General features: G+C 41.9%; 1 protein-coding gene across 27 annotated transcripts in view; it reads right to left on the reverse strand.

The window, feature by feature from the left end:
* PRELID2 (PRELI domain containing 2) overlaps nucleotides 1-24,225 on the reverse strand; it is a 343,715-nt gene that overhangs the window by 264,310 nt on the left and 55,180 nt on the right. For all 27 annotated transcript variants that reach the window (XM_055556919.1, XM_055556920.1, XM_055556924.1 and 24 more), the window contains one exon: nucleotides 6,402-6,507. In XM_055556919.1, coding sequence (XP_055412894.1) covers nucleotides 6,402-6,507 — 106 coding nt within the window. The remainder of the gene's footprint in view (nucleotides 1-6,401; nucleotides 6,508-24,225) is intronic.

Below are 24,225 nucleotides of genomic sequence, written 5' to 3' on the forward strand. Positions count from 1 at the left end.
GCCTCAAGCTCTAACCCATCCTCTTCCTTGAAGAAAGATAAATGCTATCTTTGTCTTACAGGAAACCACCAGAACAGAAAAACACGAGGCCAACAGAATTGGTTAGAATCAGCCAAACCCAAGATGGCAGAAGACCAGCCCTCCAGCAGACCCCGAGCCTCGTGACATGCTCATGGCAACATCAGCATGCTCAACGATACACCTACTAGCGCCATGACAGGGATCACCAGACACAGAAGGGAGAAAAAGAAGTGACACCCAGTTGCAGGAGGAAACCCACCTTTTCCCAGAAAACCAATGCATATGCTCCCTCTACCATTAACCCTGCCTTTAAAAATCTTGCCTTGATCACCCTCCACTTCCAGAAGTTGATTTGTGAACTAATTTCCTGCTTCTCCATTCTCTGGCCATCAAAGAGTTTGTGCTGTTTCAGTCTCAGCATCAGTTTTGTTATTGGCTATGTGAATCCAAATGGAAAAAGACACTTCGCCACTGAGGCAGGGGATTTCCAACAAGCTAGGGTCCAAGTGGGAGTCCATACAACCAATTTGGAAACACCACCACGAAACCGCCTCAGGAATAAAGTTCTAAAGAGAAAATTAGTTACCTAAAACACTCTAATGATGATTTCTACAGAAGCCTCTTATGCTGGCTCAGCTGTGAAGGTTTATCAGGAAGTCAGGCTGTCACCAGAAAACATCACTACTTGGATATTAGAACTGAAAAGCTAACTAATTAAACTAAGCCTCTTTAAAAAACTCCAAAAAGGCAAAAGCTAGCAGGAAAAATACATTTTTACTTTTGGGCATAATGAGAGGGAATTCAGAGGAACCACTTGGTTCCTCACTTTAAAAATTTAAAGTCACTTGACTTCTAGATAACAGTCCAGAAGCCAGCTGTGGACCTCTCAATGCATTCTATTGCCTTTTCACTCATTTATGTACAAATGCACTGAGCGCTGACCAAGGTATCATGGTCAGGGAGGACTGGGTTTAAGGTGAATAAAACAGTCGCTCTGCCAAGTGTCTAGTATTTCTGTGAGCACAGCCATCAAATGGCAGAAGTCTTGGGAGTGAGTATTCACCCATTCTACCATCGCTTTCCCTGGGAAATGACTCTCCAACCATGATCCATGTAGTCATGACAGAGGATTAGCCATAATTACACAACCTGGCTTCTACCCTCCTGGCCATGCATGACCCATGGAAGGCTAATGAGAGTCTCTTCCAGAGAATCTGGAAATGAAGAAATAAGCAGATAGGCTTTCTATTAAGCCAGAAATCTACGTAAGTGGTACACTTATGGAGGCCTATGTCACCCTATACAGCCTGTGAAGCAGAGAAAGCCAGACTGCAAAGCAAGAGAATCAAACAGATGCATAGACTTAAGGGCAAGAGCTAAAGAAGGAACATCACCTGGTTCCTGGCAGCTCTCAGTTCCAGTGCAGACCATTCTGAAGACTGCCAGCCTCACCACCCTTGTTGCTTGATATTGAGCTAGCCTAACATAAGTTTCTGTTATTCAAAACCAAGGAGCTCTAATAAATACACAGGGAATAGGACAACAACACAAATTCATCTAATACACAACACAGTGCTGAGGAGGCCAAATTTTGCCCCATTCATCTGAACACATCTTATATACTAAGTGGCAAGGGGTAAGACTTGTTGATACAAGATGGAAATTTGAGTCCCAGTCAGGCGGTGCAGTGGTAAACAATCTGCCTGCCAATGAAGGAGATGCCTGAGACACGGGTTCGATCCCTGGGTTAGGAAGATCCCCTGGAGGAGGAAATGGCCACCTGCTCCAGCATTTCTGCCTGGAAAATTCCATGGACAGAGGAGCCTGGTGGGCCACAGTCCATGGGGTCTCAAAGAGTTAGACATGACTGATCAACTGAGCATAGCACACTCCATCCTTTGCTAGTTCCGTGACCTTGAGTAAGTTCATTCAACCCACACTCAACACAGTTTCTGCCACAAAGCAGGTGCTCAATATATACATATATATGTATATATGCAAAAGTAAGGAACATGGGCAAGCAGCCACCTACACGCTAGGTGCACTTATCTCTTCAAGATAATTCTCATCAATAAAGTGGGATAATAAGGTCTACTTTATGTGTCTCACAGGATTACAATATATGCAATCACTGTATCAGTCAGTTTAGTTGCTCAGTTGTGTCCGACTCTGGGACCCCATGGACTGCAGCATGTCAGGCTTCCCGGTCCATCACCAACTCCTGAAGCTTGATCAAACTCATGTCCATCAAGTTGGTGATGCCATCCAACCATCACATCCTCTGTTGTCCCCTTCTCCTCCTGCATTCAATCTTTCCCAGCATCAGGGTCTTTTCCAATGAGTCAGTTTTTTGCATCAGGTGGCCAAAGTATTGGAGTTTCAGCTTCAGCATCAGTCCTTCCAATGAATATTCAGGACCGATTTCCTGTAGGATTGACTGGTTGGATTTCCTTGCAATCCAAGGGACTCTCAAGAGTCTTCTTCAACACCACAATTCAAAAGCATGAATTCTTCAGAGCTCAGCTTTCTTTAGAGTCCAACTCTCACATCCATACATGACTACTGGAAAAACCATAGCCTTGACTATATGGAACTTTGCTGGTAAAGTAATGTCTCTGCTTTTTAATATGCTAAGTTGGTCTTAGCTTTTCTTCCAAGGAGCAAGCGTCTTTTAATTTCATGGCTGCAGTCACCATCTACAGTGATTTTGGAGCCAAAAAAAATAAAGTCTGTCACTGTTTCCCCATCTATTTGCCATGAAATGATGGAACCAGATGTCATGATCTTCGTTTTCTGAATGTTGAGTTTTAAGCCAACCTTTTCGCCCTCCTCACTGTATGATTAGGTTTTTAATAGGCTCAGAATGATGGGTGGGTCAAATAGAGACCCACTTAGAATAACCAAACAATATTTATTTATCTAAAGCAAGGGCTGGTAAACTATAGCCCACAAGGCCAAATCCAGTCATGACCTGTGCTTGCATGGTCCACAAAAGAATGGTTTTTATAAATGAACATTTGCAACCAATTTCATTGTAGGGAACACTAATTTTTAACCTCAACTCAGGTAAACAGACTGGTTCCAAATCGAGAAAGGAGTATGTCAAGGCTGTATATTGTCACCCTGCTTATTTAACTTATATGCAGAGTGAGTGAGTTGCTCAGTCATGCCTGACTCTTTGCAACCCCATGGACTGTAGCCTGCCAGGCTCCTCTGTCCACGGAATTCTCTAGGCACGATTACTGGAGTGGGTTGCCATTTCTTTCTCCATATATGCAGAGTACATCGTGTGGTATGCCAGGATGGGTAAAGCACAAACTGGAATCAAGATTACTGGGAGAAATATCAATAACCTCAGATATGCAGATGACACCACCCTTATGGCAGAAAGCAAAGAAGAACTAAAGAGCCCCTTGATGAAAGTGAAAAAGGAGAGTGAAAAACTGGTCCCATCATTTCATGGCAAATAAATGGGGAAACAATGGAAACAGTGAGAGACTTTATTTTCTTGGGCTCTAAAATCACTGCAAATGGTGACTGCAGCCATGAAATTAAAAGACGCTTGCTCCTTGGAAGAAAAGCTAAGACAAACCTAGAAAGCATATTAAAAAGCAGAGACATTACTTTGCCAACAAAGGTCCGTCTAGTTGAAGGTATGGTTTTCCAGTAGTCATGTATGGATGTGAGAGTTGGACTATAAAGAAAGCTGAGCTCCGAAGAATTGATGCTTTTGAATTGTGGTGTTGAAAAAGACTCTTGAGAGTCCCTTGGCTAGCAAGAAGATCCAACCAGTCCATCCTAAAGGAAATCAGTCCTGAATATTCATTGGAAGGACTGATGCTGAAACTGAAACTCCAATACTTTGGCCACCTGAAGTGAAGAACTGACTCATTGGAAAAGACCCTGATGCTGCGAAAGATTGAATGCAGGAGGAGAAGGGGACAACAGAGGATGCGATGGTTGAATGGCATCACCAACTCGATAGACATGAGTTTGAGTAAGCTCCGGGAGTTGGTGTTGGACAGGAAAGCCTGGCATGCTGCGATCCATGGGGTCCCAAAGAGTCGGACACAACTGAGTGACTGAACTGAACAGGTAAATATTATCTCTCCCCAAAAATAATTCCATTTTTTTAAAAATTATATGCTTAGTAGATTTGTATTATAAAAACTATACTCAATTACTATCATTATATTTTAATTTTTTCAATTAAAAATATGTGCGAATTTATTTCTCTTGTTACAAAGCACCTACACAGTATTTTGATGTTGCCTCTTGGCCCATAAAGTCTTAACATGTTGACTATCTGGCTCTTTACAGAAATGAATTAGGAAAAGGCAACCCACTCTAGTCTTCTTGCCTGGAAAATTCCATGGCCAGAGAAGCTTGGCAGGCTACAGTGCATAGGGTCGCATAGAGTTGGACATGACTCAGCACACATGCACTTTACAGAAAAAGTCTGCCACTTCTAATCTAAACAATGTCCAAAAAGTCAACTCAGTCAGGGGCATGGCAACAAAGTTATTTTTCTCATCAGCACTATTATTCTTAGACAGCAATTTTGCAGAACATGGGGCTGTTTACAAATGCATTATTTTGCAGTATAGCAGGAAAAATCTGCCATAATGTCTGCCAAAATGCCATACTGTCGTCATAATCACAACAGCCCTTCCAGAAGCTCAAATACCTGCTTCAAGCCCAGGCTTAAAAAGGCCGGGCCAGTCTGGCCATGTGCTCACCAGGGTCAGGAACACATCATTAATCTCAACAGTATGTCTGTGCAGTACAGTACGGTACCAAATACTCATTCATCACCCTCAGCCTCTCAGACTAACACGTTGTGGTCCAGGTTCATTACTGAACCTAGATCTGTAAGACAAAAACAATGGTTCATTACCCAGAAATTCTCTGGGGTCATAATGATAGATCTGTAGACCAGCCATTAAGTCTGCCCCAAAAACAAAACTAGGTAACATATGCATCAGACCTGAGCAAACCCTGGAAATAAGTAATTATGTCCATCATCATAATTAATAACAATAATAATGACAATTAAACAATTTTTAATATAATATGGGCTTCCCTGGTGGCTCAGATGGCAGAGTCCACTTGCAATGCAGGAGACCCAGGTTCGATCCCTGGGTCGGGAAGATTCCCTGGAGGAGGGAATAGCTACCCACCCCAATATCCTTGCCTGGAAAATTTCATGGACAGAGGAGCCTGGTGGGCTAAATAATAATAAAACAATTCTAAACTATTTACACTTGCAGTAGGCATGTAAAGGTACATGAGAAATGAACTTTCCTAGGCAAGAAAATAGGATATAACAATCTTAGATGTAATGCTATACAAAACAGGTGAAAAACAGAATAGTTTGGGACTTCCCTGGTGGTCCACTGGTTAAGATTTTGCCTTCCAGTGCAGGGGGTATGGGTTCGATCCCTGGCTGGGGAACTGAGATCCCACATGCAGCAGAGTGTGGCCAAAAATTAAAATATAATACATGAATACAACATTGTAAATGAACCAAAAAAATTAAAAGCAGAATTGTTCTACTTAGAACAGGGTAACATAGGACCACAGAACTCCAGGGTGGCCTCTGAACACCATTCATGGACACCTAAGCTCCCACAGGTACAGGGGTTGAAAACCATAATAAAAGATAATCAGGAGCTCCAGAGGTACGTCTTCTTCATCCACAACATCAGGACAAGAATAACAGCTATTTCCAAAATTTGCGAGCATTAAGTGAATTAATGATTAAATATTCTTTTTACTGAGTAGCACATAGGAAGTGAAGTGAAGTGAAGTTGCTTCAGTCGTGTCCTACTCTTTGCAACCCCGTGGACTGTAACCTACCAGGCTCTTCCATCCATGGGATTCTCCAGGCAAGAATACTGGAGTGGGTTGCCATTTCCTTCTCCAGGGGATCTTCCCAACCCAGGGATTGAACCCGGGTCTCCTGCCTTGCAGGCAGACACTTTAACCTCTGAGCCACCAGGGAAGCGCAACACATGGGAAGCACCCCATAAATATTATGTATTATTGTCATTTTTATAAACAGTTGTCATCATATTATATATATTGTAAACATAATTATTCACTTTGATTTATTTCTCTTCATTAGACTGTAAGTATTCCCATATTATTACATATTCTTCATTGGCCTATTTTTAATTTAATGAGACACAAATGGCACTTTAGTTTCACTTTGATTTGGATTCATGTAATAATTAGTGAGGGTAATTATCTTTGTATATATTTGTTTATTAACGATATATTTTCTTGTTATGTCTGTTCAAGAATCTTGTTCAAGAATCCAATGGGAAACTCCATAATTTTCTAAAATTAATATTGATTAAGAGTGAAAGGAAGCTTACCTTCTGGACACCCTGTCTTAAAAATGACCTAGCAAAAGACTCCAAAACGCAGTTGAGAAAACCAGCCCCTGTGATTGAAATTCTGCCTTTCTGAATGAACTCTGTCCTGCAAAAAACAAAAATATACACCCTTGGTGTCATTTCTATATTTGAATATTTAAATTACAGGGGTTTCCAACAGCATAATTACCATTTGTAATCAACACAAAATAATATCCATAGTAATTCAATAATTGCCTATTAGGACAAAAGATCTTATTAAAAAGAGACTTCTAGTTTATATAACATAAGCAATGTACTATACTCAAATTAAAAACTATTCATTTCAAATCGCTAAGACAGTATATCTTTAAAGTCTTCACCATGCACAAAAAAACTGTCACTATGTGAGGTAATGGATGTGTTAACTAACCTTATTGTGATTATTTTGTAATATATACATATTTCAAAACATTACACCATACATCTTAAACTTACACAATATTACATGCCAATTGCATCTCAATAAAGTTGGAAAGAAGAGAAAATAAATGGGCACATTATTCTGATTATAAAACCTATATAAAACACAAGTTTTATTTATACCTAACAAATCATTTAATGATTAAAATGTGATAGGACAGTCAAAAAGCTTTAAGAATTTCTACTACAATAAATTTGACTGATTCTAAGCAAATATATTCTGGAATGCGAAGTCAAGTGGGCCTTAGGAAGCAATACTACAAACAAAGCTAGTGGAGGTGACGGAATTCCAGTTGAGCTATTTCAAATCCTAAAAGATGATGCTGTGAAAGTGCTGCACTCAAGATGCCAGAAAATTTGGAAAACTCAGGAGTGTTTACAGGACTGGAAAAGGTCAGTTTTCATTCAAATCCCAAAGAAAGGCAATGCCAAAGAATGCTCAAACTACCACACAATTGGACTCACCTAACACGCTAACAAAGTAATGCTAAAACTCTCCAAGCCAGGCTTCAACAGTACGTGAACTGTGAACTTCCAGATGTTCAATCTGGATTTAGAAAAGGCAGAGGAACCAGAGATCAAATTGTCAACATCCACTGGATCATGGAAAAAGCAACAGAGTTTCAGAAAAACATCTACCTCTGCTTTATTGACTATGCCAAAGCCTTTGACTGTGTGGATCACTACAAACTGTGGAAAATTCTGAAAGAGATGGGAGTACCAGACCACCTGACCTGCCTCCTGAGAAATCTGTATGCAGGTCAAGAAGCAACAGTTAAAACTGGACATGGAAAAAACAGACTGGTTCCAAATTGGGAAAGGAATACATCAAGGCTGTATATTGTCACCCTGTTTATTTAACTTATATGCAGAGTACATCATGCAAAATGCTGAGCTGGATGAAGCACAAGCTGGAATCAAGATTGCCAGGAGAAATATCAATAACCTCAGATATGCAAATGACACCACTCTTATGGCAGAAAGCAAAGAAGAACTAAAGAGACCCTTGATGAAAGTGAAAGAAGAGAGTGAAAAAGTTGGCTTAGAACTCAACATTCAGAAAACTAAGATCATGGCATCCAGTCCCATCACTTCATGGCAAATAGATGGGGAAACAATGGAAACAGTGACAGACTTTATTTTGGGGGGCTCCAAAATCACTGTAGATGGTGACTGCAGCCATGAAATTAAAAGACACTTGCTCCTTGGGAGAAAAGTTATGACCAACCTAGACAGCATATTAAAAAGAAGAGAGATTACTTTGCCAACAAAGGTCTGTCTAGTCAAGGCTATGGTTTTTCCAGTAGTCATGTATGGATGTGAGAGTTGGACCATAAAGAAAGCTGAGCTCTGAAGAATTGATGCTTTTGAATTGTGGTGTTGAAGAAGACTCTTTAGAGTCCCTTGGACTGCAAGGAGATCCAACCAGTCCATCCTAAAGGAAATCAGTCCTAAATATTCATTGGAATGACTGATGCTGAAGATGAAACTTCAATACTTTGGCCACATGATGCAAAGAACTGACTCATTGGAAAAGACCCTGATGCGCTGGGAAAGATTGAAGGTGGGAGGAGAAAGGGATGACAGAGGATGAGATGGTTGGATGGCATCACCGACTCAATGGACGTGAGTTTGAGTAAACTCCAGGAGTTGGTGATGGACAGGGGAGGCCTGGCGTGCTGCAATTCACGGGGTCACAAAGAGTCGGACACAACTGAGCGACTGAACTGACTGAAGTAAATATATACATATATCCTCATCCCATGCTACAAAATATTTTGTTAAAATTAAGTCTGAGACAATTATCAGCTTGAGTAGATTACTTAGATTCTCTTAAGTCAGTTTCCTCCCCATATAAATTAGAAATAATTATAGCATCTTACTTTTACAACCAGTGCCAGAAATAAATAAACACATACATACAACAGGAACATGAACAGCTCCTGACACATAGTAAAGAACTTATTAAATGTTAGGCAGCCACCATTCCTAACGAGAGACAGACAGAAATAGGAAAGAAGCCTGGAATGACTTCTTTAATCTTTGATTAGAAAAGGAGGTGAGGGACTTCCCTGGAGGTCCAGCAGCTAACATTCTGTGCTCAAAGATCTCGTGTGTCACACTAAGACCAGGCAGTCAAATAAATAAACAAAAATAAATATTAAAAAAGTATTGCCCCTACTTTCTTATATCTCTAAGAAAAGGAAATGGGAGCCGCATCTCCCATAGGTGTACTTGGGAGTGTGTGTATATGTATATATGAACACATTCACTAAGAAACATATTAAGAAAATCATGAAATCAAAAAGCTGTGATTTGGGTAAAAATAGTTAGTATAACCCTTAATTTCGGAGAAGGCAATGGCAACCCACTCCAGTACTCTTGCCTGGAAAATCCCATGGACGGAGGAGCCTGGTGGGCTGCAGTCCATGGGGTCGCTAAGAGTCAGACATGACTGAGCAACTTCACTTTCAATTTTCACTTTCATGCATTGGAGAAGGAAATGGCAACCCACTCCAGTGTTCTTGCCTGTAGAATCCAAGGGACAGGGGAGCCTGGTGGGCTGCCATCTATGGGGCTGCACAGAGTCGGACACGACTGAAGCGACTTAGCAGCAGCATCAGCAGCAGCAACAGCAGCAGGATAACCCTTAATTAGATCTATCTAAATCTCTAATAGCGGTAGCCTCCACATTTAGACGATGCAGACTAAAAGGAAACCTTCAGAACACTTCTCTCTCTCTCGCTCCCTCCCTCCCTCCATCTCTCCCTCCTCCTCTCTTTCACATACATACACAGTTATCCTAGCCAATCTCACAAATATTCTAGGCAAAGTAGCTTCCACCTCTTAGATCTAAGCCTATTTAAAATGATTTGCCCATGTAAAACTATATCCTAGTGACATTAATCTTTCCTGTCTTTGTTCCAGATTAAGTCAGAGTAGAATTTTAGTGATTTTAATATTTAAAAATGAAAAGTTGAGCAGTCCTACACTCTAGGGAGAAATGTACTCTTCAGTCTGCAAGGAAAATGTAGGTGAGGGATTAATATAAGTCTCACTTACATCATATTCTAACCAATATTTCTTTCCACCATTTTTGGGAGAAGTAAATGCTCAGAAAAGCACTCTCAGGCTTACCCACATATCAGAGAATAACAGGGCAGTAAAGCAGGGTCATGACCTTGCCATCAGTGAGATGAGAGTTTATCCTATTATATTTTAAGACTTTCATAGAAGGAACTGCTGTATTTTCTCTCAATAACTCATTGACAAAGCATATCAGATATTTTCTTCTTAATACACATAGCTAATCTAAATCCCTCATGCCAGGTAAGCCTCCATTTAAGTTCCAGCACAAAACACAGTAGCTTACACAACAACTTATAGTTTAATTTCAGTTCTTTAAAAAAAAAAGAAAGAGAGAGAAAGGCAAGATGGATGGATGAGTATATGAACAGATAGACAAGTGGACAGAGTTAAAATATGAACAGACTCTCTGGGCATTAGAATTATCGGTGCTATGTATTTACTTTGTTCTTTTTACTAATTTTCTGTAATAAAGATGTATTACTCGGCAATCACTAAAAATATTACTAATAAATCCTTAAGCATCATTTTCATATAAACAGTCATCTTTAACAGGCTCTGCGCAACCATGAACCATTTTCAGCATAGGGACATGCTAACTTCTGACTTAACTCCTTCATTTAAAGTCTCATTAAGTCACCTCTCGGCTTTCCTTTTCCCATACTACATAACTCCAGTTCTTTGTGCTTTTTGTCCTATGACTTTCTCCTTGACCCCAAGCTTTAAGCAACTGATGTTTGACTCAAGAGATATAAAGATGATTCAAGTTTTCCTACGCCTGTCTCTATTCAGCCTAAAGGAATGACTGCATCCATTCACGATGTTATATACTCATGGTCACGTGCACTCTTCAAAAAACTGTACAGTGAAACTGTGTATTATATATCAGACACAGTATTATCTTCTAAGGTTGTCACTCTTAATATGTTTTCTTTCTTTTACACATGAGGAAACGGTGGTAGAAGTTAAATAACTTGCCTGAGGTCACAGCCTGGCATCATGCAGACACATATATACGGGCTCAAAACCCTAGCCCTGCCCCTATCTCAGTGAAGGAGACAACCATCGTCCCAGGCTATGAGATTAGAAATCTCAGCAACAGGTTACATGGCTCTTTTTTCTAATCCATCCAAACATTCACTCAGTCCCCAGATTGTGTTTATTTTACCTCTCAAGTCCCTCAACAGTGCACGCCATTCTCTCTCTTGCTGCTGCTACTGTCTGGGTTTAGCACAGCACTGTCTCTTCAGGACCACAACGGCCTCCTGATGGGGTTCCTGCCTCCAGTATGGGCTCCCCATAATTCACACTGCCCCATCAGCTTCCTAAGCACATCCTGACCTTGTCTCTGTTCACCAAGGCACAGAGAATAAATCTTGCTTAGTGGAGATGCACCCACACTGTTACATGAAGCTGTTGTTAGTTTTCACTGCTGTATACTGTTCTATTGTTTGAAAACACTCCAGATTATCTATGCACTCTCCCGAAGATGGACATATAATATGGACTCAGTTTGGAGTTTTGTAAAGGAAACATTTATAACATATCCAGTTACATATGTACACAAGTGTCTATAGAGTGTCTTTGCTGTTGTTGTTCAGTCGCTCAGTCATGTCTGACACTTTGTGACTCCATGGACTACAACATGCCAGGCCTCCCTGTCCTTCACCATCTCCTGGAGTTTACTCAAACTGATGTACATTGAGCCAGTGATGCCATCCAACCATCTCAGCCTTGGTCGTTCCTTTCTCCTCCTGCCTTCAAACTTTCTCAGCATCAGGGTCCTTTCCAATGAGTTGGCTCCTCACGTCAGATGGCCAAAATATTGGAGCTTCAGCCTCAGTATCAGTCCTTCCAATCAGTCCTTCCAGGACACCTGCTGACTCTGACTCCACTCTCCCCACAGGAAGCTGATGCACATTGCCTTCAACAACATGAACCCCTTTTCCATGAAACATCTGCGCCAGCTGTGGGCAGCCCTCCGGGAGCGGCTGGAGGCCAAGCTGAACAAACTAGAGCAGCTCAAGGCCGAGCACCTGGAAACCTGGGCAGCCCAGGGCAGGGTCTGATTTTGTTGAGGATTGACTGGTTTGATCTCCTTGCAGTCCAATGAACTGTCAGGAGTCTCCTTCAACACCACAGTTGGAAAGCATCAATTCTCCGGTACTCAGCCTTCTTTATGATCCAAATCTCACATCCATACATGACTACTATAAAAACCATAGTTTTGACTATATGGATCTTTGTCAGCAAAGTTATTTCTCTGCTTTTTAATATGTTGTCTAGGTTTGTCATAGCTTTTCTTCCAAGGAATAAGTGTCTTTTAATTTCATGGCTGCAATCACTGTCCACAGTGATTTTGGAGCCCAAGAAAATAAAGTATGTCATTATTTCCATTGTTTTCCCATCTATCTGCCTAGTGGTCAAATATCTGGGTCACTGGACATGTACAGTTTCAACTTTAAAAAAAAAAAATGCTACAGTTTTCTAAATGGTCGGACTGGGTTGGTCAAAAAGTCCATTCAGGGTTTTCTGCATGATGATATGGCAAAATCCAAATGAACTTTTTGGCCAACCCAATATCTATATATATATTTTTCTTTACTGTATCATTTCCAATTGCAATGACTAGCACATGGTAGGAAATCAATAATGCATTAGGAAGAGAAGAATGGAGAGGAGGAGGGAGGGTAAGGAAGAAGTAGGGAAGAAGCAAAAGAAGGAGAAATTTATAGTACATCTCAATACTTTGGTCAGGGAGATTGAACCAAATGTCTCAGGAGCTCACTCGTAGTTGTCAGTAGAAGGCAGCCTTTACCTGACTGAGAGATAAGCTGCTGTTATTGCTGCTGCTAGGTCGTTTCAGTCGTGTCCGACTCTGTGCGACCCCATAGACGGCAGCCCACCAGGCTCCCCCGTCCCTGGGATTCTTCAGGCAAGAACACTGGAGTGGGTTGCCATTTCCTTCTCCAATGCATGAAAGTGAAAGTGAAAGTGAAGTCGCTTAGTCATGTCCGACTCTTAGCGACCCCATGGACTGCAGCCTACCAGGCCCTTCTACCCATGGGATTTTCCAGGCAAGAGTACTGGAGTGGGGTGCCACTGCCTTCTCCAAGAGATAAGCTAGCCCAATATCTGGAACCTTGTTTAAAAAGGAGGCTCACTCATTCATAGGACAAACATATGCTATGTTAAGTCGCTTCAGTCGCATCCAACTCTGTGCGACCCCATAGACGGCAGCCCACCAGACTCCGCCATCCCTGGGATTTTCTCAGCAAGAGTACTGGAGTGGGTTGCCACCTATAACTAAGTGGTAAAGAAGCCACCTGCTAACATAGGCAACGCGGTTGGATCCCTGGGTCTGGAAGACACACTAGAGAAGGAAATGGCAACCCACTCCAGTATTCTTGCCTGGAGCATTCCATGGACAGAGGACTCAGATGGGCTACTGTCCATGGGGTCATAAAGACTCAAACACAACTTAAGAAACTGAGCACACAAGAACCTGAATCCCATCTATCGCTTTGTCCACAGGCAAACAGAATTCTACACAGAACACACTGGAATCATGACAGAGAGCACACAGCTCAAAGGCTGGAACTCCTCTGTGACAGTGAATGACAGTTTATACCATCAGTCTCCGAGGTTGGCTCATGTAAAAATGTGGTTCCTTCTGAACTGGAGAAAATGAAATAGTTCAGAGGAAATATGGATCAGGAATTAATCCCCAGGGTGTACAGCCACCAGCAAGGAATCCATAAAATGGCTTTTTCCAGGAAAGCAAAAGCTCATAATGAGATCCTGTCCCTGAGTTACTGACTGGCTGGGTATGGCAAATCTGGCCTAATTGTTTTCACAATAGGAATTTAATTTTGAAGTGTCTTTGATGAGAAAAAAAAAGGTTCCATGGATACGCTTGAGATGACATCTCAGTTCTAACTGAGATGTTTTTGACATTCTGTAACCAACACAGAGGGGTGGCCCAAAGGACAAGCAGAGTCTGAGGGTCGGATTGCCTGTCCATGCCCTCCTAACCCCCTGGGCCTGACATTGCTGCAGAGACTGTCCTGCACTCCACCACACCAGGACACATGGTCCCCCCAAAGCCTTACCAAATCCACCAACAAAACCGTGCTTCCTCAGGGCCCCAATTCAACTTACAGGGTTCTCAATAAGCACTAAGCAGTTTTTAACCTTACCACAAACCCACATAATTTTATACACATTGCTTATATTTTATATTTTTGTGTGTATTAAATATATACATACATGTATATTTATATATATTTATACAGGACATAGATGAGGCCTGTGGCCCCTGCAGTCGGATGGCTTGGACTCATATCTGCTCTCTAACACAGAATGGGACTCGTCCACATAGGTAAGTTCCTGAAGCCCCGTCTCCTCTATAAAATGGGGTTAATCATATCTACTCAAAGATTGTTCCAAAGGTGAATAAGAAATATGTAAGGTAATACTCAAGGTAATATAGTAAACATTCAATACAAGTTAGTTAATCACACTAACACTGGTAGTAATAATGCTATTAAACTGCTACCACATTTGCAGAAAGAGGGGCACAGTGTCCTAGAAAGTAAATGCCCACAGAAGAAATCCAGCTCCAGTAAACTCCAAAGTATTTCCAGTCCATCAGCATCTAGGTGGCACTCAATCCTCATAAACCACCTGGCAGGGAGTCCTTCCCTCCCCGTGCTGGCATTCTGGAGCTCGGAGCTCCAGACCCTCCATCTTTCGAGCCTTTCCTCCCATGCTGCTGCTGCTGCTGAGTCACTTCATTCGTGTCCAACTCTGTGTGACACTATGGACTGTAGCCCACCAGGCTCCTCTGTCTGTGGAATTCTCCCGGCAAGAATGCTGGAGTGGATCGCCATGCCCTCCTCCAGGGGATCTTCTCAACTCAGGGATCAACCTGGGTCTTCTGCATTACAGTCAGATTCTTTACCACTGAGCCACACGGAAGCCCTCCCATGCTGCTATCGCATATCAAATGCCAGCCCAGCAGTCACAGAGACCAAACAGTCTGCTGGTCTCTATAACCTCCACTCCTAAAGTCCTTCCCCCTGAGCTGCTCTCTTTTAACCTGTTCTAGGAACCAATGGGTTGCTATCTAAGTGATTAGCCATGATCAGCAGCAGGGAGTAAGTAACAGTGGATCTCAGGAGCAGGAGCAGGTATATATTGCAGGGCAGGGTGGCTCAGCCTCTTAAAATACAGCAAATTTTCACAATCTGTCTTATTAATAGCCTGCTATGGAGAAGCGCTGTATTAATACAGTGCTTCGATACACGTCTTTCAATTCTCACCATCTATCTTAGGACATAGATAATATTAACCCCATTTTACAGATGAAAACACTGAGGCTTAGAGAGGCGAACTGGCTAAGGTCACACAAAAGTAAACACATGGCCACTTTTTGAATCCACACAGTTAACATCTGTTCCCACATCCCTTCCCATAACCGTGTGACCTAGGAAGGTGCCTATTCAGTGCAAGTTCACTGGCATCCTGAGTGATAGGCAAAGCTTGACAATATACAAGTTTGTGGACTGGTCTAACTGGAGGCTTGTCTTGGCATACTGGGCCCACCATTGAGTGCATCCCATTCAGGCTGGCTTCAAGGATGTGTGCTCTACAGGGTGGCACAGTCCTCCACCATCAGAAGGGCTACACATTTAGCTGAATGCGCCAGTCACTGTTTCAAAGTTCCTAACTCTTTTTTAACAGGGGACTCTGCCTTTTCATTTTGCACTGGCTCCTGCAAATTATGTAGCTGTTCCTGATCCCATTTCAAATGTTGGTCTGTACAGCCCTGCCAAGTCCCCTGGAAGTTTTCTGAGATGCTTAGGCATACATACTTTAGTTTAGCAATACCTAATAAAACCCTCAAACATACGTAAACCTTTGGACCCATAGTATCTACCTCTAACAATGGGCTTTGAGCAAAAAAAATCTTAGATGAGGGTATAGACCAGCCTACAAAGATTCTCATCACATGACTATCTATAAGAGCAAATAATGCAATTCCCAATAATTAAGCACATTAGAATAAGTTTATCCAATAAACAAACTGAACAGCCATTTTAAAAAATCATTTTAAAGTGACACATTTAATAAGGAAAGACAGTCCCAAAGGTAATGTTAAATTAATGTAAAAGTCAGAATACCACGTACAGCATGTTACATGTCTGTAAAAATGATTTGTTCTGCAGAATAAGTAAATGAATTATAGCAACTGCAGTATTCTCCTACCACAGAATGCTCCAGAGTAATGGGAAAAGAACAAACTGCTGACCCCTAAAGTCTACCAGGTGGACTGTCAGCAGGTTCCTGGCCACAGCCCCAAAAGGCCTTTAGGTTGTTCCGCGTGGCATCAATTCTTGGTTGATATTAATGAAACACTGTAATTTTTAACACCCAAACTTTTTATTTACTAGAGAAGAATGGAGGAAGGGAAAGGAAGAGAAAGGAAGGGAAAGGAAGGAAAGGGATAAAGATAAAAAGAAGAGAAAGAGATGAAGGAAGGGAGAGGGAGGGAGGGAGGAGGAAGGAAATTAAACCGGCATCTCTGTTCCATAAAAGATTCCAGAGGAGTTCATTCAAATTTCACTAAACTTTTCAACAGGGTGTTTCTGCCAAAAAGTGTTTACTGTCTGCTGGAGAGCCAGATAATCAACTGGCCCTGCTTTATAAGATTAACAGGAACTATGCAGAAAACAGAGTTGCAAAAGGAGTGCCAGCTGTATGTCTGCTTTCCACTGGAACCACAGGACACTGATGAGTTATTACGGGTTCTTAAATCTAGAAGCTCCACAGACTTACCTGGAAAATGTTAAATATATTAATTCCCAGGAGCCAGCCCAGGCCAACAAAACAAGAATCACAGCAACAAATCCACATGTTTAAACACCCCTCAATGCTGCACTAATATACAACACAAAACCAAAGGGCAAAGGAGGAGGGGAGGAAAAATAATCAATAGACATTCACTAAGATATTTCAAAAGCCCTTACTTGTAAATGGCACAGAATGCTCTCCTGGCTAAACACCATTGTTCCAGTTCAGTCATCACTTCCATTTTCAATAAAACAGCTTACTGCACTTGTCAAAGTTAGTACCTTTAAGGCACCACACCACTCTGAAAACAGCATTTATTCACCATTACAACCTACATTATCTAGTGCTTTATACTCTCCAAGTGTAGAGCATTCCCATTTATTATCTTATTAAATCTCCACAGAACTCTTGTGAGGGCATCCCTGGTGGCTCAGCTGGTAAAGAAGCACCTTCAATGCAGGAGACCTGGGTTTGATCCTTGGGTTGGGACGATCCCCTGGAGAAGGGAAAGGCTACCCACTCCAGTATTCTGGCCTGGAGAATTCTATGGACTGTATAGTCCATGGGGTCGCAAAGAGTCGGACACGACTGAGCGACTTTGACTCACTCTTGTGAGGGAGCTCAGGACAGCTTGAGCCCTCTTTCCGGAGTCCGACAGCAAGTAATGACTGAGCAGGAAAAAGTGGAAGAGAAGTACTCTGTATTACCGGGTTCAAGATTCCCTCTACAACGAATTTCCCAACAAACCCTTTCGGGCTTCCCTGATCTGCACGTATCCCTCCTGCCAGCGCCCTTTTTACTCCTCCTTATGTCCCCTTTTCAGCTCATAAGAAAGAAGGATTATCTGGCATTCATTCAACAAATGGCCACAGAGCCGTCTCTGTGAGCCCTGCACTGTGCCAGAGGTGGGGGTTCAGCAGGATGGGAAAGCAGAGAAGACCCTGATTATATGGATAACAATTATATCTATTGCAGGGGATTCTTACTGAGTGAAAAATAAGGCTCCTGCCCAGATACTATATTTACAGAAAAGGCCTTGGTTTTTCATGTTCAATAACTAGCAGCTCATTCTGCTAACTGTCTCATCGCTCACTGATACATGCGAAATTAAGGTCAATAGAATCAGAGGCATCTTGTTTGGGGGCATGAATACAGTGGGTTTTTTTGTTTTATTGTTTATTAGATAACAATACCCTCAAGCCCTTTATCATCACCATCAAGGCTTAGAAATAATTCCTAAGTAAAGTTGACAAAATCAGAATATTTTAATATATTTCAGTGAAAACAAGCTTGGAGGTCAACTAAAAAGGCCACTGTCAAACAAACACAAGGAAGTTACCTGTCAAATTTTCTCCTGGGGGAAAAAATACATCAGAATAGGGAAAAAATAGATACACAACAAGAAATGCCCAACAATTAGTCCCTAGAAACATGCAAATTAATTATACTATTTGTCAATCACCAAATGAATACTTGAGACTTGGGATGTTTTAATCCAGAAACTTAAAAAGTAAAAATGTTATATACCTTATTTAACAGCATGAAGAGTAATTTCAATAGTAACAAAAACTTATTGAACTAAGAACAGCTACTCATCTCAGTCATTTAATCTGTGTTTAAAGTTTTGATTTGGGCTTTTTTGTTTCTTTTACTATATTCCAGGAGAGACATTTTGGATATTTTATAAATGGCGAGTCAACATAACCAATGTTATTAACACACATGCTACTAGGCTGAAATCTCCGTATCTCAGAAATAAGGTTTGCAAGCATCAGTGGACAAGCCAAAGTTCTTAGACATGGACAGGTGAAGACATGGGCCATCACGATGCTTGATGCTGAGTATGGGATTATGATCTTGTCACTCAAAAGCAAAAGAAACCCAGCTCTATACTATCACAAACGGCATGAGTCTCCACTGACAGCGATAAAACTTAAATTCTGCTTCACGATAACAGGAACTTTTTATTTACCACCCAACACACACCGTTATGCTGAAAGGGCAAAGCCCAAGAAAATAGTTTTACAAGATGATTCTTTTAGAATTACACTACTTGGATAAAGTAAATGTTATTAAAACCAAATCTTCTGCATATCAATTACATTTCTACATGGTACAATAAAAATCTGTTACTAGTAAGAACCAGAAACTGACAGAAGTACATTTTAAAGTCTAGAAGCAAACACAAATTAGCAAGAAATTAATAAGTTTATCCTGGAATGGAAGGTTTCGGAGGGCAGAAACCATGACTTTTCATTCTGAAAAATCATAGAGTGAAGTAAGTCAGAAAGAGAAAACCAAATACTGTATATTAACGCATATATGTGGAATCTAGAAAAATGGTACAGTATGGACACCAAGGAGGTGAAAGAAGAGGTGGGGTGAATTGGGAGTGAATCAGATACACTACCATGTATAAAGCAGCTAACTAATGAGAACCTACTGTATAGCACAGGGAATGCTACTCAGTGCTCTGTGGTCTTCTAAAAGGGACGGAAATACAAAACAGAGCGATAAATGTGTATGTACAGCTGATTCACTTTCCTGTACAGCAGAAACTATACCACACTGCAAAGCAATTATACGCCAATAAAATTTTAAGTTAAAAAAAATCTAAAACAAAACACTCCATTCTCCACTTCCAAGAGTAAATAAATGCCTGTGCCTGCTTGCTAGGTCACTTCAGTCATGTCCAACTCTTTTGCAACCCCATGGACTATATAGTCCACCAGGATCCTCTGTCCATGGCATTCTCCAGGTAAGAATACTAGAGTGGGCAGCCACGCCCTCCTCCATGGGATCGTCCCAACCCAGGGGTCAAACTCACGTCTCTCATGTCTCCTACATTGGCAGGTGGGTTCTTTACCACTAGTGCCACCTGGGAAGCCAGTAAATGGCTGTATCCTACTCTATATAATAAAGTACATTCCCACAAAAGTTGACTTTTACTTTTTTTATCTTGGGTGGATTCATTTTTCTATTCTCTGATGTGGCCCAAGTGTCACAAGCTGTGCAGTGCATTGCCCCCAGCATCTCTGACTTTGAAAATCCAGGCAGTTCCTTAGAGCACCATGCAGCCTTGGATCTACAGCAGGTGGGGTCACAGCATAAGCCAAGAAGAGAACCCAAAATCCAGGGCAATTCAGTTGGAGTCAAACGCGTATGGGCTTCTCAGGTGGCTCAGTGGATAAAGAATCTGCCCGCAATGCAGGCGACGCAGAAGACACAGGTTTGATCCCTGGCTCAGGAAGATCCCCTGGAGGAGGGCATGGCAACTTACTCCAGTATTCTTGCCTGGAGAATCCCACGGACAGAGGAACCTGGCGGGCTGCCATCCACAGGATCCCAAAGAGTTGGACATGAGTGAAGTGACAGAGCATGCACACACACGTACAAACGCCTGCACTGACCCCTGCATGTTATGCTCTTCAGTGCTTCAATCTCACGCTGGAGCTAAAAGAGAAGGGTTCCTACTCCCATGACTCTCGAATTGAGGGACTTATAGCCCCAGAGATGGTGAGCCTGCAGAATGTAAAATCACAACATGAAATACTTCCCCGAAACATAATGGGAAACAACCATAATGTTTCAACATTAAAACAGTACACGCTCAGGATTAGAATCAAAAGATACATGAATTTTTAAGAAGATGAGGATAATAGCAGCAATAAAAGTCATGATGTTGAGCACTAATATTTATTGACCATTATTGGCAGGCACGGGTTTCCCTGGTGTCTCAGAGGGTAAAGAATCAGCTTGCAATGCAGGAGACACACGTTGAATCCCTGGGTCAGGAAGATCCCCTGGAGGAGGAAATGGTAACCCACTCCAGGATTATTGCCCGGGAGGAACTTTCCTGGTGGTCCAGTGGTAAAGAATCTGCCTTCAATGTAGGGGATGCAGGTTCCATCCCTGATCAGAGAACTAAGATCCCACATGCTGTGGGGCTACTGAGCATGTGCTCTGGAGTCCTCATGCCAGAACGAAGACCCACTCTAGTATTCTTGTCTGGAAAATCTCTCAGACAGAGGAGCCCAGAGGACTACGGTCCATGGGGTCACAAAGAGTCAGACATGACTTAGCAAGTAACACTTCACTTTCACTTCACTTTCATAGGCAAGCACTGCTCTAAGCTCTCTGTGTGTATAATCTCATTTGATCCTCACAGCAGCCCTCTGAGATAAGGATATTATCCCCAACATACAGATGAAGAAACTGAGGCTTAGAGCAGTGAAGTACATTTTGCAAGGACATATATTTTGTTTCCAAGGTTGTTTCTAACCCCAGAATCTAGTCATTTACTGTGACACAGGACAGGAAAGACCCTGCACAGGCCTGGAGGAGCCAGGCTGGTTGTGCAATGAAGCAGAGCTATGGTACGAACAAAGGAGCCAGGTATGGAAAGACGAGAGGCTGTGAGGGTGCCTTAGGGCTTGCTTTCCAGCTCCTGGTTCCTGTCTCTTGGGAGGCCTGATGACTGGTACAGAGCTACCTCTGTATTCACTTACTGAAGCAAGTTTCCATCACTTCCCAAAGCATAACGGAGACAATGGGTACCATGTTGAAGAGGAAATGTGAAGAGGAAAAAAGGTGTGCAGTGGTCTTTCTTACTACACTCCAGTGGTGTGTGTGCAGGCACCCCTCCATCTTCTACGCAGCTCATGTGTTTCAGAGGGAAGAGGACACCCCCTCCCCAACACCCACACTGCAGCTCCAGGGGCAGATGCTGACTGGTGAGGGCCAGTCAGCCCGTATCAGCCTCTGACCACTCTTATTGGTCCAGGAAGGAGCGGGTGATCGAGGCTGACTCAGAGACTCAGAGAAAGGCCATTTTCCCCACGGTTGGGATGGGTACTCTTGCGCTCACAGGTCTCTTTCCCTCACTTAAGTGAGGACAAATGTACGCCCGTGGAGGATTCATGTTGATGTATGGCAGAACCAATACAATATTGTAAAGTAAAAAAATAATAATAATAAAATAAATTTTTAAAAATAAAAACAAATTAAGACATGAGTCAGAAGCACCCACAAAAAAAAAAAAAAAGAGGACAAATAAGTGTGCTACTCTAGTTGCTCCTGACAGCTAAGAGCTAACCCAACTTGGAAAAAAATTAGATATACAGGGAAAGGTGGAGCCCAAAGAACAACAACTACGAAACTGCAGCCCACCTGGTTACGAGATAACAGAGCTCCTTACTGAGAGAAAGGGTAGTGTCATTGCCGGCAGCATAAATTCGAGAGCCAAATCGCCTGGATTTGAAGCTGATTCTGACACTTACTGGTCATATTAGCTAGTATAAGTTACTTAACTTCTCTAAGCCTCAGGTTGTAAAGGGGGATAAGAACAGTTCTAACCTCATGGAGTTTCTCTGAGGATTAAGTGAATTTACATATATAAATTCATAAATACATACATACATCAAGCCCTTAAAACAGTGTCTGGCATATAACAAACGTATATAAGTGATGGCTGGGTAAGTCAGGGTGTCTGTAATTTACTGTGGAAGGCAGCCTGATTAGAAGAGGGGACAGAATAAGTAGAGAGTAAGTATAAGAGGACATCTCTGAGGCACGCAGTACTAAGCTGAACTCTGGAAAAACTGAGATAAATGCAAAATATCACATCACTCCAGGCTCTGGAAAGGATGCCAATTCCATTCCATAAAAACTGCAGGAAGAAAATGTCTTACAAAGTTAACAAAGGAAGAAAGCATATTAGAAATACCCAGTTGTGTGATACACAGACACGGAAAGACCGATGGAGCTCTGCCCCCAAAAGATGCCACAACTGCAGAGACATCAGCAGGAGGCCAAAACTGGATTTATGTAGAGAGACGTGGCGCAAGGCTTAGCCAGAGTCTACGGGAGACTCACTGTGGGCCGTCTCTGAATTGAGCCGACAGGCCATGCACAGGACAGAATGACATCTGGTTTCCCATCACACGCCCACACCTGCTACCTAACTCACAGCTTGAAGGGCTAATTTTAGACTCAGCAGCCGTGACAGCCTCTTTTTTTTCTTTATAAATGGACTGTCCACATTTCATCCTCTGGGCGCACTAACTAGTCACTACTCACACTCTCTGCTAAGGAGGGGAATGGAAGTAACGCTGGGTCCTTCTTTCTTTAACGTCCCTCCCCACCCCCCGCCAAGATTACCCAGTCATTCAGAATGTCTGCCTAAAACACCATTCTGAATCCACATCAAGACCTAAGAAAATGTAAGTTTCCCAGAGCCTGGATCACAGCTGTCATCACGCCGTTCCCTGCTCAGAAACCTTTGTGTGACCACTTGTTGCCAAAGGAGCAAAACCCATTCTCCATAACCTGGAACCTAAAGCAAGCTACAGTGTGAGATTAAGTCCATCCTTTTATAATTGTCCATATTCCTGCCTCACCACTTGGGGTCATATCTCACCTCAGTGACTTACTGATGCTATCACTTTGGGTAAGTTATTTAACCTGAGCTTCAAAACACTACAGGCGAAGGATCTAGCTCTGACCTTGACATAGTAAGAGTCAGTAAATTCTGGCTGCTGTGCGGTAACCAAAAAGAGAGTGTTCTGCAGAGGACAAGAACATAAAAAAACAAAGAAAGGAGAAAGTGTAGTTGGACAAAGCTTTTTTAGAGAGGAATCTGATAATATGTATCAAAATATAAAAGGTACATAACCTTTGACCCAGAAATCCCACTTGCTCCATCTACTCTAAAAGGTCATTGAATAACTGAGGAAACATGTAACTACAATGAATTCATCAGGACTTCCTAGGTGGCTCAGTGGTTAAAAAAAAAAAATCTGCCTGCAATGTAGAAGATGCAAGAGACTCAACTCAGGTTCCATCCCTGCGTCAGGAAGATCCCCTGGAGGAGGAAATGGTAACTAATTCCAGTATTCTTGCCTGGAAATGCCACAGACAGAGAAGCCTGGCAGGCTACAGTCCATAAGGTTGCCAAGAGTTGGACAAGACTTAGCAAGTAAAGAACAACAAAGTAATTTTATCACACCACTGTTTATAATAGCAAAAAATTCAGAAACAGTCTAAATGCCAATTAGGATTGGACAAAGAAAATTATGCAAATAGGCACAACTATTAGATGATGAAAACTGCTTCTTTTTCTCTTGAATTGCTTAGTGTTTTTTACAAGATACATGTATCATTTTTTTCCAGAATCAGACTATTAAAAAAAATTTTTTTTTAAACAAACAAAGGAAAAAGGTCCTGAAGGATGTTCTCCCTGGATTATCTGGGCCAATTTTCATTTTATGAAGAATTGATGAAGCTTTAGTAAAAATTTTCAGACTCAGTAGCCCAGAGAGCTGATAAAATGAGGCTGAAATGAGATACTAATATATGAAATGAAAGACTTCTGTATTTTTTACATAAAATCAGCCAACTCTGTCCTTTGACTACTTCTACC

Source organism: Bubalus kerabau, chromosome 1 (genome assembly GCF_029407905.1).
Source record: "Bubalus kerabau isolate K-KA32 ecotype Philippines breed swamp buffalo chromosome 1, PCC_UOA_SB_1v2, whole genome shotgun sequence".
Lineage (NCBI taxonomy): Eukaryota > Metazoa > Chordata > Mammalia > Artiodactyla > Bovidae > Bubalus > Bubalus kerabau.